The 16,102-nt window shown below is 38.5% G+C and overlaps 1 protein-coding gene across 1 annotated transcript; it reads right to left on the bottom strand.

The window, feature by feature from the left end:
* Nucleotides 1-1,817: 1,817 nt before the first annotated feature.
* On the bottom strand, nucleotides 1,818-12,166 carry LOC579484. Its single transcript, XM_794947.5, has 4 exons — nucleotides 11,745-12,166; nucleotides 6,362-6,655; nucleotides 4,669-5,637; nucleotides 1,818-4,209 (listed from the first exon to the last, which is right to left on the bottom strand). Exons 1-4 carry the CDS (start codon nucleotides 11,988-11,990, stop codon nucleotides 3,766-3,768), a joined length of 1,953 nt encoding a protein of 650 aa, XP_800040.1. The 5' UTR covers nucleotides 11,991-12,166; the 3' UTR covers nucleotides 1,818-3,765.
* Nucleotides 12,167-16,102: the final 3,936 nt, after the last annotated feature.

Raw genomic sequence — 16,102 nt, 5'->3', positions numbered from 1 at the left:
TATTTCGCCTGTTAAGCACGGCAGCTAAAGAGTGAGTGCTGTCAAGTTGATGAGGTGATCAACTTTTCTCATGACATCATGTCGACCTCTGTTGCACAAATAGACGAGATGACAAGATCCCCGATCTACTTGATCGGGGCACCGTTTCACGAAACCTGTCATAAAGACAAGTTAAAAGACATCCCATTGAAACGCATTTTAAATTGTTTATTTTAATACACGGCTTTCAATGAATTGTCGGCGAACTTATACGATGACGCTTTCGTGCAACGATCCCCTTCCCCTGGTAACTGGTATTCGGATCAACGTGTTGATCTCCTCAACAGGCGCGGATCCACGTTGCGATTTCTCCGGCCTGCCCTAGCCCCCCAAAACGGTAACAAAAATAGTATAATAACGTAAATTTGACCTCTTTTTAAAACAAAAAACAAAAGCGGACCCCCTGACCCCCCCCCCCCCAGCAAAAAAGAAGAAATTATGTTTTCACCCCCTCAAAACTAATTAGTGGTTCTCCTCTCCATCACCCCCTCCCCTCTGCTTATTCACCGGCTTGATGAATCGCTGCTAAATATTTTCTCACGAATTGGGGAAAAGGAAAAAAGAGTGTTTTTACGACAAAGCTATCGCGTTTAGAAGACGGGGTCCTTGATTTCTCTTCTTATCCTGATCGTCTTATTGAATCTCGCTCCCATGATAATGTGTTCCTTATCCTAGCCCAGTATATTTTACGAGATCACAAGAGATGGTATTCCTGTGTTCCAATGGTAAGGGAGACAAGTTCACAAGGTCAGGGATCATCTTCTCGTAATAAGTTGACGAGATCATGGATCGTCTTGTATTCTCGTTGTAAGGAATTTGTGTTGACGAGATCAGGGATCGTCTTCTCGCCGCAAGGAATCCGGGTTGACACGACCAGCCTCAGGGATCGTCTTCTCGTCTTCTTCTTCTTATTATTATTTATTGGCTTTTCAAACATACAATAGAAAGTATTGTATTTGTATTAATGAAAGGATGTTGCGTTGAAAAGGTCAGGGATCGTCTTCTCGTCTCAAGGAAGTGGATTTGACGAGATCATCTTCTTGTCTTTTCGTCGCAAAGAGTTCGTGTTGACGAGACTAGAGATCCCTTTCTTCTTATAGGGCGTGCGTTAATCGTCGTAAAAATACGAGAGTACTCGTCAAAAATGCAGCAATGTTTGATTTAAGATAAATTACAATAACCAGCTACTTACACATAAAAACAGAGAAACACATTTTAAGGCTATTCATGATCGAAAAGGTATACGGAGAGGTCTATATACTCTATACCTAAACACAAAACCCCTAAACAAAATGTACCAAGTCCATGGCAACAAATACTCCACAAAAGAAACAGGGGGAACTGAGAGTTTAGGTACAAAAGTGGTAGTGCATACTGCATAAAATTCAATAAACCGTGCCCTTTCCGAAGTACTTGAACATTTCTAAAAATTCATTTGAAATAAAGTCGAAGTTAGGGAAAATCCTCACAAATGTATTCTGTGTCTATTACCTCTTTAGAATATTTTGTAATTACCCTATAAACGTTAACTAGAATATTTTTCACCATATAGTTGTAAGACATGCGTAAATTCTTCAGCTGCTTAATAACTCCGAAACTCTGTTTTCTTCGAGGTGTTTCAGTCCTGGTGGTTTTCATTCATATTTCTGAATTTCCATTTGACATATTTTGACAAAATTGTGCCCTTGTTTAATATCACAACTCATACATCATATTCACATATACTCATAATATAGCATATAATCTTTTCTAATGACTCCCATTTGTAGATTTTTCCCCTTCAATTCCATAGCTCAATTGATGCCTAATTCTATTTTTCATCACGTTAGAACACTAGTCATTTCTTGCGTGGTCTATTATGAAGACCGTCCTAGGGAAAAAGTTCACAACACGACGTCAAAAGACTACTTCGTCAAACAATCAAAAATATACAGGCAGCATTACAATCTTCGCAGCATTTATCCTTGTCAACTCTGCTGAGTTGTGACCAGTCAATCGTTCAAAATAATCATCAGTCATTTGTTCTGTTGCACTAGGTGTCACAATTAGTAGTATTTTTCCAGTCAAGAGGAATCGCGCAAATTACTTTCAAATTCCTTCTTTCACTTGTATTTTATTTGGTAGAGGGGGGCACCCAGAAATATCCCCCCCCCCAAAAAAAGGGAGGCGGATCCTGACAATGAAAAACAAGAAAAGGGCAACAAAATGAAAAAGAAATGAAGAAAAAAAAAATCACCAAATGTCTTTTTTGCTATTTCATTAAAGTAAATTACTTCGGATCCTTTCTGACAATTTAAAAATGCCGTTTTTTATTCTTATTCTATTTTAAAAAAGGAGGTACAACCCACCCTACGGTCTCGTTCATCTGCTTGGTGCGTAATGCCCGACCTACGGTTGCTATCTTACCAAAAATAAGGATTTAGGCAGAGGAGGTTTTTTTTTTTGGGGGGGGGGGGTGAAATGTTTTTGTTTTCGATTGCAATTTTACAATTTTGAAAATGGGCATTTTAAAAGTTCACCGTTTTTTAATACTTTTAATTTTGCCGGAGATGTGGAAAATGCGGCCAATAACTTGGACCCTTAGTGCAACAGAGTATAGTTACCTATAGCAGCATTTATCATCACGAACACAATCATATCTAAACCATTTTATTTGTTAGCAGCAATGAGAGAACGCCTTGCACAAAGTAATCGAATAGTCCATGGATAAAACAACAACAAAGGAAATAAAATGTGATGAATACAAACTTAATAGTTTTGTACAATCAAAGACGCTGTTTAAAGCCTCTTCATTATAGAATCTTCATCAAAGTAACATAAATTACAACAAAATAAGAAATAAAGCTGTGAGTTCTAGGAGTCAAATATGTTCACTTTGAAATGAGACAAAATGACAGCGCCTATTCATTTGAATTTACTCCGGATTTAACGCTTTGAAAACATGTGACCCGGTCAAACAAAAATGATGTAATATTTGTATTTTAAACTGACATCGTATTTAGGCTTGAAAGCTTGTTTGAAAAGTTTAACAAAAACAGTAGACCTGTGAAACTCTCTTCTTTCAATTCTTCCTTCTTTTCAATATCTTCTAGAATCTATACATAATCAGGTGCATCAACAATTTTGAGGAATAAAAATCAGTTGCTTTAGGTTTCCATAAAATTCGAGCAGCAATTTTGAAATCTGCAGACATTTTGTGAGGACAAAGAGCAGCATATCCCGTAAAACATCAGCTGACCTTACCCAAAATAAGATTAGGTACAAGTACATAAAACTATGATACGATAATATATTTGGCTATTCTGTACAAAATATTCAAGCTGCATAAAAAATCTAAGCTGCATAAAAACGTTAAACAATTTCTTTCCTTTCAAATGCGGTACTTGTGTATATACAAAGCAGCAAACGCATCGCCAGATATCGTGTATTTACACGATTGGCGTGCGGTAATCAGCCCGATCCGACTGGCTACATTAATGTCCACATAGTTTTCTGAGGTATATATTTTCAGCCCGCACGCGTTGAACAATAAATCTATGTATCTAAAACATAGTTTCTGGCACACGCGCAGAAAGGCTTTTATTTCTTTTTCATTTGAATAAACCCGTTCAAAGATTGGATCCAGTGAAGATCACTTGTAATCAATAAAACTGTATCAGAAACTTATTATTTCTGACGGCAATTGGCGCCCGTAATTGCTCCTTTGTCTTCTGTAGAGGAGACGGTCTATTCACGCTTTACGTTAGACCACTCGGCAGGCACCACACTGTCATCATCGTCGCTTTCATCGGTGGTTCCATCGTCCACATCGCCACCCTCGTTTTCATCGTCGTCTCTCCCATCACCTCTCTCATCATCATCAACATCATCTTCATCATCCTCTTCCTTCAGAATAATGATGTTATCATCATCATCATCATCGTCGTCGTCATCGCCGTCGTCATTGCCGTTGCCGTGTTCGCCGGACGAGCCGACGAGGCCTAGCTGCTGTTGCTGTTGTTGGGTGAGTTGACTCAGGGTCATACCGTTAGGGCTGTTACACATGAACTGGGAAGCCAGATTCCGCCAATACTTACGCTTCTGTGCCGGTGGGTAGCCCGAGTTTGGTACGCTACGGAGCTGTCGACGGATGTTTCGTATGGCTTGACTGAGTTGGTTGTTAAACTTTCTCTGGAAAGTTAAAAGATAGTTGTAGATTAGCAAATAAGTATGTGAACCCTGATAAAATGTGTTTGCAAAACTATAAACAAATACTATATTTTTTTCTCCAATTTTTATAAATCATATGAGTTTTTTTTAAAGCCTGCATTCTGCTACAATTCAAACGAAATTCGATTGCGCTTAGGACCAATGTTTACATTTCCATTTAATTCTATTCTACTCAAACATAGCATGAACCCCAAGTGGGGTTAAATGTTTTTGTTACATTACGAGTCGGAAAAGCTAAGGTTTCTTTATAATATGACATGTTTAATACTAGTATTCTTCTGAAACCAATGAAAATATACACATTTGACCAGTCAGTGTCTGAGAAAGTGATATAGAGTAGATGAGTGGGGAAAATGGATGGAAGAAAAAAATAATCAAGAAAGGAAAAATATTAAGAGTTAAGAAATTATAATTGTTTACCCATGGCACATCTTCATCTGGTGACGACAGAACGGGGAAGTTTTCTACGATTGTCTTGCTGATGTTACGATATTCGGTGTGGCTGGGCGTTGGATTCAAGCTCATGTAATACTGGGCACACTCGTACGTGAAACGCGATCGGAAATTGGCGATGTTCCCTCGTCCGATCTGCTGCCTGAGGAGCTGGGAGAAGCTGGGTAGCGGTGCAGGGTAGGGGATCTCGATCACTTGCTTGTGGGCTGATTTCATCCGCTGGATGATCTTCTTGTACTTCTGTGAGATCTTGGCGGATCGGATGGCCCCCTTGGTGGCTGGACGGCCGCGTGTTCCAATCAGCGGCATCGTGACTGGGACATTACTTGAGGTGGGTTGTTGAGAATTATGAGGTTGTTGAGAACTATGAGGATGTTCGCTAGGAGAAGCTGTTGAGGTAGTAGATGTGGCAGGAAGGTCTTTGTCATCTTTGGAGAGAATTTCAACGATCCTCTGAGTTACAGTGGGAGGAGGGGGAGGTGGAGGAGCAGACGTGGGAACAGGTGCGATGGATCGGTGGTGGTGGTGGTGGTTTGGCGGTGGAAACATTGCTGATCTTGATGTGGCAGCCTGACTGGACCCAACCGTAGTAGATGCAGAGGTGGCATGGGCAATTGGCTGCTGATGCTGTTGATACGTTTGCTGATGAGGCAATGCTCGTGCGGCAAGAGCTGCGGCAAGGGCCTGGTTGGCAACTGACACATTGAACTGTCCAGCGATGGGGGCAAACGGAAAGGAGACTGCGGGAGCACCATGAGGCATCATTTGGTTGCTATGGATACCTGATACTTGAGGAGACATGAAGCGATGCATCTGGGCGGAGTTAAACTCGCGTTCTCTAGGTGATATTACGGGCTGCACGTTAGGAACCATGGTAACAGCGAGAGGATTCAGCTTAGAGCGAGAGGTAGGCTGACCATTGTCATTATGAACAATCTATAAGATTTGGAAGACAACACAAAAGTTGAACTTGTATGATTGATATCTGGATTTGGCATTAAGGTTCCCTGCAGAGTTGAAATCGCACTTATCAGATGGACATTGAAGAGGTTTATCTTAATCCTGTTTAATGTGGTCATTACCCGGGATAAATTTATCGATGTATTATGCTTAAGATGTCTTAATGCGCTTTGAGAGATTGTTTAAACGTACCGGCCCGAATTCACAAAGGAGGTTTGTCGACAAACCTAGGTTTAAGTGCGTCATATGACGCGTTTTGATGCGTTTTTTGCAAACCTGGTTTGTAAAAACGCGTCGAAACGCGTCATATGACGCACGAAAACCTAGGTTTGTCGATTGTAAATTCGGGCCACCAAGTTGCAAGAGGAGCAAAAAAACAGAAACAACTACATACAATATTTCTCAGCTTTTTCATCACAACAACATTTCAATTTGTTTACATTCTTTCAAAATTCTGGGCTGGAAAATTATGATTTATTCTTAATAGTAAAGTTCCAGCGCATTTTAACCGCTGTCTGAGAAAAACCAAGGACTCTAACTAAGCGAAGGAGAAATGAGGAGGACCAATGTCAACAATATTTGTTCTGACAACTTTCATAGATTACCCTTATAAACTCGTCGGCAATTTTGTCCAACAACCCTTTATTCAAAATGATCTAGCGACGACCCTGTAACAGACAGAAAAACTTTATTTCCATACCTGTGTATTTTCTTGCGAGTCCTGTCGAGGTAGTGGATGAGGGCGCGGTGACAAGAGCGGGGATCTTCGCGACACGTGACTAGATGCTGGCTTATGATTGGCCTCTCCGTTGTGGGCGTGGTTGGCGGCATTCCTGTGATTGGCTACAGCTTGAGTGGCGTGATTTGTCTTGGAGCTGAGTTGTTGGGCGTGGGCTGGGGCTTGTGTTGGCGTTGGCTTCTGTGCTGGTGGCTCATGGCTGCATGCGTTTCCAGCTGATCCTCCATTGGTGTGACAATGTGAACATCTAACGTCCTATCAAACATAAAAGTACCAAAGCATAAACTAGACTGAACACTCTTAAAACTCTTTAAACAAAGATAAAGGAGTCGAGTAAAAAACATAACATATCCATGACAAAATAAATTCGAAACCTAATGATTGGCACATCAATTAGTAGTCTTTATAGAGATGCGAAAGTCATCTGATATCGTTGACCCTTGTATTTTGTTTGAAAAACTTGAAGCTTTTGGTGAGTCAGATGATAGTCTTATCTGGTTCAAGAGTTATTTGAGCAACCGCTAAATATGTACATGAGTGAATCATGCAGCATCTTATCTTTTATATCCATTATGGTACGCCCCAGGGCTCAATTTTAGGGGCATTAGTATTTACTGTTTATGATTTTATCAATAATATTGACCGATGTAGATAGATAGATGTATTTATTAGTCTCTTGCAAACACACAAGAAATTTGAAGTGAACAATTGGTTGCAATTTAAAACAAAAAGCATGAAATGGTAACATAATTGCATAGTTTAGAGAAATATTATATGAAGCCAAACAATACAATAGAAAAACATAATTTCAAGTATTCCCCTTATTTTCTTATAAATAATAATACTTATTTAAACATATTTGTGGCTTACACCCAGTAAATAATCTTATTTACTGGGTGTAAGCCACAAATATGTTTAAATGATTGAAATTTCTCCCAGGAAGCATTACAATTATGAAAGTTAGAAAAAATCATGATACTGTTTAGCGAGAGGAACAGAGTAGAAAAGAAATGAAGGTAAAGAATGGAAGCGAAGATGCAGGCCGGAGCAAGGGGGAGAAAAGGACCGAAAGGTACCAGAACAGAAGAAAAAGAAAAAGAAAGGCAAAGAAAGGCAGAGAAAAGAACAGAGTAAGAAGAAAGAAAACGTATAAGAAACAGAAAGGAGACAGAGAGGTGAAGAGAAAAGTGAAATAAACTATATAGATAAACAGAAGAAAAGAAATAAGACGGAAACGTCCCACACACGGTTCAAGGACACCTACCCTCTGGACATCCACTCCCCCCGGATAACCACCCCCAGTCAACTACCCCTAGGACAACTACCCCCTATGACAACTACACCCCAGACAACTACCCCCAGTCAACTACCCCTAGGACAACTACCCCCTATGACAACTACACCCCAGTCAACTACCCCTAGGACAACTACCCCCTATGACAACTACCTCCGGACAACTACCCCCTAGGACAATTACCCCCAGGACAACTGCCCCGGACTCTACCTCCCGGACAACTACCCCTACGACAGCCATCCTCTAGGACAACTACCCCCAGACAACTGTCCTAGGGGGTAGTTATCTGGGGGATAGTTTTCCGGGGGTAGTTGTTCCGGGTGGTAGTTGTTCCGGGGGTAGTTGCCCTAGGGGGTAGTTGTCATAGGGGGTAGTTGACCTATATAGGCAAATTATATACTATTCATTTAAAATATGCTTATGTCACAGTAATTTGTTTTTCTCATAAAGATGTAACATGTATAGAACTTACACCGAAAACATTTATAAACGCTTGTGTTCGAATAAGTTAAGTTTAAACTGTGACAAAACAGAAAGTCTGTTAGTTGGGTCTCGTAAAATGTTAATGCAATTAAGCTACGTATACAAAAATAAGGTTACTCAGTCACAAGAAACTGTAAAATATTTAGGAGTTATAATAGATAAATAGTTGAAATGGGATAGACATTCAAAATACATACTATGCGCAAAAGTTACTCGGCTTGTTAAATTTAAGGGCCGTCTTCGTAATTATTTGAATGAATCTAACTTGAAATGTATTCAGCAATACATTATTCAGACAGAAATGCCAGTGAAAACTGAGATAACATATTGCAATTTTCGAGCTTATGTTTATGCATTGTCATCGATAAGTTGTTGTTGTTGTTGTTGTGTCTTTGTCTTGTGTTGTGTCTTTAAAAAAAATCTGATTATGTATAATATTTTTAGGTAACCCGTGATCCATTTCCGTGAAGAAAAGACTTACGGGTTAAATAATGATAATAAAAAATAAAATAAAATATTCCTCAATTCGATTTCTCTCGTTTTTTATCTTTTATTTCAGGAACCATCGGTATAGAACAGCTATGTTGTAATGGCAAAAATGAGCAGAGTGTTCATTCATAATTTTTTTCATCATATTACCATATTATGTTAAATAGAGGTGTTGTGGTCTAGTGTATCACCCGATTGCATATCACAAGGCACGGGGTTAGACACATCGTTGATGTATTAGGCGCTATATAAAAGCGCAATTTTATTACATATTTTTAAAAATTCATCTTTTAGATTTATGACTGTGAAACATTAATTTCATTAATAAATTCAATAATTTACTCCCATCGAATAGGCCCACATGTAATACGCATTTTTAGTTTAATACCTAGGCTTAATGCAAGTCCGTGATTCAATGTTTCATTGCATCTGTGGATTAAAAGATCTTTGAAATATTCAAGCAACTACTATCTGGTGTTTAGGCTGTTCCGATGAAAATTCAAACCTCTAGAAGTCTACCATGGATAGGAGGCCATTATCATAAATATATGATTATTTATTATTTCCGTGGCAGTAGTAACATTTCGTCAATGTCAAGTAAAGGGGGTATCTCACTGAGCGGCTAATACTTACGAACGTTGCGAATGTGGATTTGCCAACTTTTCTGACGAATGTTGGCGAAAATCAGCGACTTTTAGTGACGTGTAGCGACAATTAGCAACATTTGTAAGAAAGTTTCCGAAATTGTTTGCGAAAGGCAGTTGGCGACTATTAGCGACTGTACTCGTGGTACTCAATGTGGCGATTTTTATAAAGGAACCATATGGTAACATCATTACATGGTCGCTAGCATTGGCGAATCAAAGAGAACTGACGAAAACAAAGAGCGACACCGTCTGACAACCGTTTGCAAATGCTTACGACTGTTACGCCTGCAACTGTTTGCAGATGGCTAACAAGAAACAAGAAAAACTTTTTGCAACATTGACAACTATTGGTGAACTTTCTTGCAACCTTTGGCAACCTTTCACGAACCCTGGCGAAACCCCAAATTCGGTACGTTCGCAAGCACTCGCCGCTCAGTGAGATACCCCCTTAACGAAGTATACCCATCAAAACGATGAAAGTATGTCCTTTTTTGTGTGTCCGGCACGGACATTTGATTAAACCATGGACCTACTACTTAGTAGGTCCATTACTAAACTTAACTTGAAATTAGACTTGACATGCAGTTTTACAAGCCTAGCTTTTCAGCATGTCCTTTCTTTTTTCAAAGAATCAAATTCCCTTATGCTCATAACTTGTGTAACAATATATTATAAAATTGTCTTTGTTAAATTGCTATTTGCTCATATTTATGAACACTCTTCTTCATCAGAAAATGCACTTATTTTTTGCACTAAATATCTGTTTTGTTTATACTATTTGAAAATAGTAAAGAAACAAATGTGAAACTGAAGGTGAAATGTTAGGCGCGCACTGGTCCGTTGTATACGAGGTGTCATTTCGATTGGGTCACTATAAATCGAGATTCATGAAATTAGCCAATGAGTCAGTAATTTTGCATTAACTTTGAGAAAGATGCCATAGGAGTGTCGTGGTCGAGTGGTTTAAGGCGCTTGATTGGAGATGCGAAGGTCGAGGATTCGAATCCCGACACGGCACTAATATCCTTTGGCAAGATATTAACCTGCACTTGCTACTCTCCACCCATGTATTAAATATGTACCCGGTAGGATGCGACCGTCCTTGTTGATCAAACAGTCTTTGAGCGTCAAGTAACGCCTGGCTGGAATGCTCCCAAGGGAGTGGAGATTGTGCACGCAATGTGTGCGGGCAAGTATTGAATCCAATGACCGGGGTAATAGTATATATGTAATGCGCCTAGAGACATCATAGATGTATTATATATATATATATATATATATATATATATATATATATATATTTAAAAAAAGTTTCAGGCCTTTCCATATGGGGCCTAGCCTGGACTATATTCAGCGCTATATAAAAGCGGAAATATTTTATTTTGACATGCTGCGTCAATGATTGCGCCAGTCACTGACGCACTCCTGCATCAGCAAATATCGCCTCGTCGTTATTGCATTGATCAGCAATTAACGCAACGAGAACGCCACCGTCGTGCTTATGAAATCGTTGTCTCGATCAACTGGGCATCCAAAGTTAAGAAGATACAAATAGGTTTTCAATCATGTACTGAACATTGAAATTTTGTAATCTCTTTTTCAAATAAAATTTGAATTTATGTGACACAAAAATTAGTGGCAAAATTACTCGGAAACTAAAATTATACTGTTCGATTTACATCTTTTCAAATTTGATATAGGCCTAATACCGCAAAAGGAACAGTCAGACTTGCTTACACGGCGTTTCAGCATAAACAATGCACCTGTATATTTGGCTGTGAATTATCAACCAATCACAAATTAAAGATTTTGCAAGCAGGACACTGAGAAGCAATGCGCGTCGCTGATTGGTTGAAAGTTACGTGGTTAAAACAATAGGACGTCCGCGCGACCGTCCAGGTGCGTGTTTTGGTGATATTTGAAGATGGTTTGTACAGATATTTAAAAACAGTTTGATGAAGGGGAAAAACACTCTTTATCAACATTTAGTGTCAACAAACTTCAATCAAGTACTTTCTCAATTCACATGGTGTAAATTTGACGTTTATTTGTATTGTTGTACAATTATCAATTGTAATTTGTACCAATTTATCTTGAAAATTTCCTGAACTAGTTTGGTGCAAATAAGTACGACTAGACACAAACGATAATTGCGTTCATATGTTCGCATGTGACTGAAAAGTGCTATATAACGTTTGTGGCTTAGAAAGACATGCAGTACACAACAATAATGTGCAGGCTTACCACGCACACCTTTTGTACAATAATGATTTACAGTTTACACACTCGCCACACACAAATATTCAATGACAACATGTTCGTGTAGACCCCGGGTAGACCCATATAGCTCTGCAATTGTATTGTCTTCTTCTTCACGGGCGCTGTGTATATATGGCATATTGGGGTAAAAGATTTAAAAGGCCTGACTTACTTTGAAAATATCCCTGAGCATAGCTTTGAACGTGAGACGATCTTTCAGCGAAGGAAAAAGTGTATGAATCTCTTCGCTGTCTGCTCGCAGCTGCTTTAGCGTCAATCCATCGATATCATTTGTTTCGACGACTTCCAAAATCTTCTTCTTAACTTCTTCTCTGCTGTCGTCATACGACCTCATCCAAGTCATGACAAGCCTCGTGCTCCATTTTACAGGGTCCTCTGTGCTAGGTCCCTTCTGCATCGTGTTAAAATATTAAATTATATACGTGCTAGCAAATCATCTTTAGAAATAGCGCCTGCCATTTTGCTTGCACGACCAGCCCACCGTACCGTGCCACTGTGTATATATCGGCGCACAGGTTCTATATATTTTTTTTACAATAAGTATTGAACGGTGGCCAGTGTGCGGCATTCTAAGCCGTGCTCTACACACTGTCTAGCCACACACCCATACACAACACAGAAAACCATACACACACACTCGGGCTGTGTTGTCACGGCACATTGCATTGGTTTTGCACGCACGTTTTTTCTCGTCCCCTTATCCAATGCAAATTAGCACACCTACACGTATGGTCGCACGCTACCACACTACACATTTTTGCCGGACTGGTTCACTTGTCCAGACGGGTGAGATTCGTTGTTCGTGTTCACTCTGTGCATTTTGGATAGGATTCCGTGCTAGACGGAGGGACCTGTCTGGCCAAGTAAATAGAAGTGTCGGAAATGGGGGACAGGTCATGAACTCAGACCAATACAATACTAGTCTCGCATCCAGACTGAATGAATGCATTTGTCATTGTATGCTGGCAATATCAATATGGAATTTATTGCAGTTGCGATCTTCAGAATAATGTGATGACTGGTAGAAAAAGTAGCAACATTTCCTAAAAGTGTTATCTACATTTCCGTAAATTTTCCGAATCAATCAATTTTGTCACATTTCTTTGATTCTAATTGTCTGATAACAACAGGTTTACTATATTATGCAGCTTTAAAATGTGTTACTCAAAGAATTGAGTTTGAAGAAAAAAGTAGAAATGAAGTAGATAAATTTAGATCCGGCCCCGACGCGATCTGTCGAGGCAATGAGGTACTGCGTAATCTTTCCCCAATTTTTGGTAATTCATCTTCATTCAAAGGATTAAATTATTTTCATCATTTCATAAAAAAACACATGAGACTTAAACGTATGGTAAATGTAAAATATCTATTTTTCTGTATACTGTCTGTTCGTTTTTATTATGTTCATAGTTTTAAATGTTATTTGTTATTTGTTTCCTTTTTCTCGTGGCTCCTGTCACTAGGCCTTGCGTACAAAATCTATAAAAAAAAAAAAGAAAAAAAAAAGCAAAACTTAATAAACAAACAAAAATAAGATTCTGCTATCAAGATTGATTAATCGAGCAACTACACTTTTGCCCATAAATTTTGAATAATTAATTCTTACCTCTTTCCATGAAATTATATTTACCACATGTTTTCTGTTTTCCTTTATAAACATGTATATCTACTTCGGTATTAATTGCTCAATCTCTCCATGAATCTTTAGATTCTGAGGTTCTGAGAAGATATACACTTTATCTAAAAAGAAAATATCTTATTCTTACAACCACAATCACGTTATCAAAAAAGTAAAGAAAAATGATTCCCACTTATCGGCAACAGTGTATGATTGTTGAAAAAGCAGCCTCATTGTGACGTCATAAGAATTTGTGTTTATTCGTGTAGCTTTATTGTGACGTAATAAGTGTTTACACTTTGGACGAATGTAGCCTATTGTGACATCATAAATAGCGTGCGCATCAGGCAATGTTTTGGTTCGTGTCAACTTGTTATGACGTCATATAGCGCGCAGACGATGTTTTGATTTGTGTAGCCGTGTTGTGACGTCACAAATAATGCGCATCTGAGGATGTGTTGATTTGGTTCGTTTCGACTATTATGATGTCATAAAGCGTGCATACTGCGCGCAGACAATGTTTTGGTTTGTGTAGCCTTGTTGTGACGTCACAAATAATGCGCATCTGAGGATGTGTTGATTTGGTTTGTTTCGATTTTTGTGTGACGTCATAAAGGAGTCACTCTTTTAGTCAATGTTTTGCTTGTAAAGGCTTCGCGCGTCGATAATTAATTATTCTAGCCCAGCGATAACATCTTTAAAGACTCGTTGCTCTATCAAAATGAAATACAATATATAAAAAGGACGGACAAGCAAAAAAACTACAACCGGGACTCTCTGTTTGGTCTTTCAGAAAATAAGATATCAAGATATAATATATACTTTTAAAAAGTATATACATGTAATTGTATGTTTTGGTTTATCTCTATTCAAAAGGGCAGGTAATTTCCGTTTTGGGCGATTGTTATTCTTTTTTCCATATAACACGGGGAGGACATTACAAACTATGTCTACTTTTTGAAGTCGTGTGGGGCACATCCCCCTTTCCTCGGGATTTCTACATATTAAAAAAAGGTTTTCATTTCATAGATAATATTCACTACGCTGTATATTGAGATAAATTGGTAATTTGACCATGTTTTTGTCATGCAGCCCCCCCCCCTCCCCACTAGTCACCATATTTGTTTACTAGAAATTATGAATTCCTACATTTCCCTAGAAAATCTTCCATATTTTTACCAAAGCTACATTAGTGGTAACAAACTCTAACGTAGATTCCGTAAAATAGTAAATGGCAATTCTTAAACATTTTGAAAATGAACATTTATCGATAAACAGACAAATGATCTTCGTAAAACCGTTAAGTCATTATTGTCATTGACCTTCACCCAGATATAAGAAATCATGAGAACAATACATGAATAAATAAGTACAAAAATAGATAGATAAATCAATAGAGAGAAAAAAAAATCATTCGAGAAGCCGTGTACTAGGGTTCAGTTTAAATGTGGGCGCTGTATTTCAAGACCAGCTGGTTTACGCAATTTATTCAATCAGCTAGAAAGCATTGACAAGATATTTCTCGTATCATCCTTTTCTCATACTCTCTACCTGTCTCCCTTTCTGTTCTTGACATTCCTGGAGGGGGGAGGTGTTCTTACTGATTTAAAAAAAAGGAATGTGTACGATGTAACTTTCCTTTCAAGAAGCAAAGAAATCCAGAAATCGATACATTTTGGGCAGAATCTCCCCAATTCAAAGAGGGAGAAGATAGGAGTGTAGTCTGGCTCAAACCCGAGGTGGACGTACCATTGCGTCTTACTATATTAGGGAGGTGTCTATAATCTACTTACAGCGTTTAACAATGTTAAATATGAGAGTGACCGGTTTTACCATGCTCATTTTCCCCAATAGACTGTTGTGTTGTAAAAAAAAACGTTAGGATAACCGAATAATGAAATTTCGATTTCCAATCAAAAATATCTTGATAATCAGACAGGCGATCGGCTTGAAAAAGTTATGGAATTCATGGAATTAATACCGAGTCACTTTAAAGGGCATTCCAACCGTTATAATAATTGTATGAAAGCAGAAAAATAAGGGAAACAGAATGACGAAACTTATAAATCGGACCGATACAAAAAGAGAGTTATGAATAATTAAAATATTAATTCACCAAGTCTATGCAAATCTCAAACTGGCAATCTGGTCAGTGGCTAGTGACGTTGTCACGAAGATCTCTCTCGTTTCTCGTGTACACAAATTTCAATAATTTCTCTGTTTCTCCTACATGACTTCTCCCCCAAGGCACTACTCAAAATAGATTGTGGATAGCATATTGTATTATAGGAGAAAGGATCTTCCTGAGTCATACATTTTGAAGAAAACAAAAGATATTTAGGTAATAGTGTTTGTTGAAACTAATGGGAAAGTTGTCCGGTATTACGGGAGATTGACAGTACCGATTCGGCCAATTTCAAGTGAGGTGCCCATACGTATATAGGCCCATAGTGATAACAACTATAAACAAAACAAAATAAGAGTATTTTATAAATGTAATGCTTCCTGGGAGAAATTTCAATAGTTTAAACATATTCAATTACAGATCGATCAATCGATCTTATTTACTGGGTGTAAGCCACAAATATGAATAAACTATTGAAATTTCTCCCAGGACGCATTACATTTAAAAAATGTATTGTCCTATGGCGGACTCATGAATATTAATATGTCAGAATGAATCAGGAGAGCTTGGGTATTTGTTTCTAGTTCATCGTGACTGTGCCATGGACCAGTGATGGCCTGGTGGTAGAGTCGCTGCCCGGCAAGCAGTAGATGGCAGGTTCAAATCCCGCTGGTTCCAAGATTTTTTCTGACTTGTTTTTCAATTACAGATCGATCAATCGATCTTATTTACTGGGTGTAAGCCACAAATATGTTTAAACTATTAA

This window comes from Strongylocentrotus purpuratus, unplaced genomic scaffold, assembly GCF_000002235.5.
Source record: "Strongylocentrotus purpuratus isolate Spur 01 unplaced genomic scaffold, Spur_5.0 spur5_scaffold_10, whole genome shotgun sequence".
Taxonomy (NCBI): Eukaryota; Metazoa; Echinodermata; class Echinoidea; order Camarodonta; family Strongylocentrotidae; genus Strongylocentrotus; species Strongylocentrotus purpuratus.
The sequence above is the reverse complement of the archived record's forward strand: the minus strand, read 5'-3'. Positions and strand labels throughout refer to the sequence as shown.

Excerpts from the sequence above, each read along its gene's own strand:
- LOC579484 (XM_794947.5), bottom strand. The coding sequence starts at position 11,990 with ATGCAGAAGGGACCTAGCACAGAGGACCCTGTAAAATGGAGCACGAGG. Across the intron at positions 6,656-11,744 it reads TGCTCAGGGATATTTTCAAA|GACGTTAGATGTTCACATTG; the intron begins GTAAGTCAGGCC and ends TATGTTTGATAG. Across the intron at positions 5,638-6,361 it reads ACTCGCAAGAAAATACACAG|ATTGTTCATAATGACAATGG; the intron begins GTATGGAAATAA and ends CAAATCTTATAG.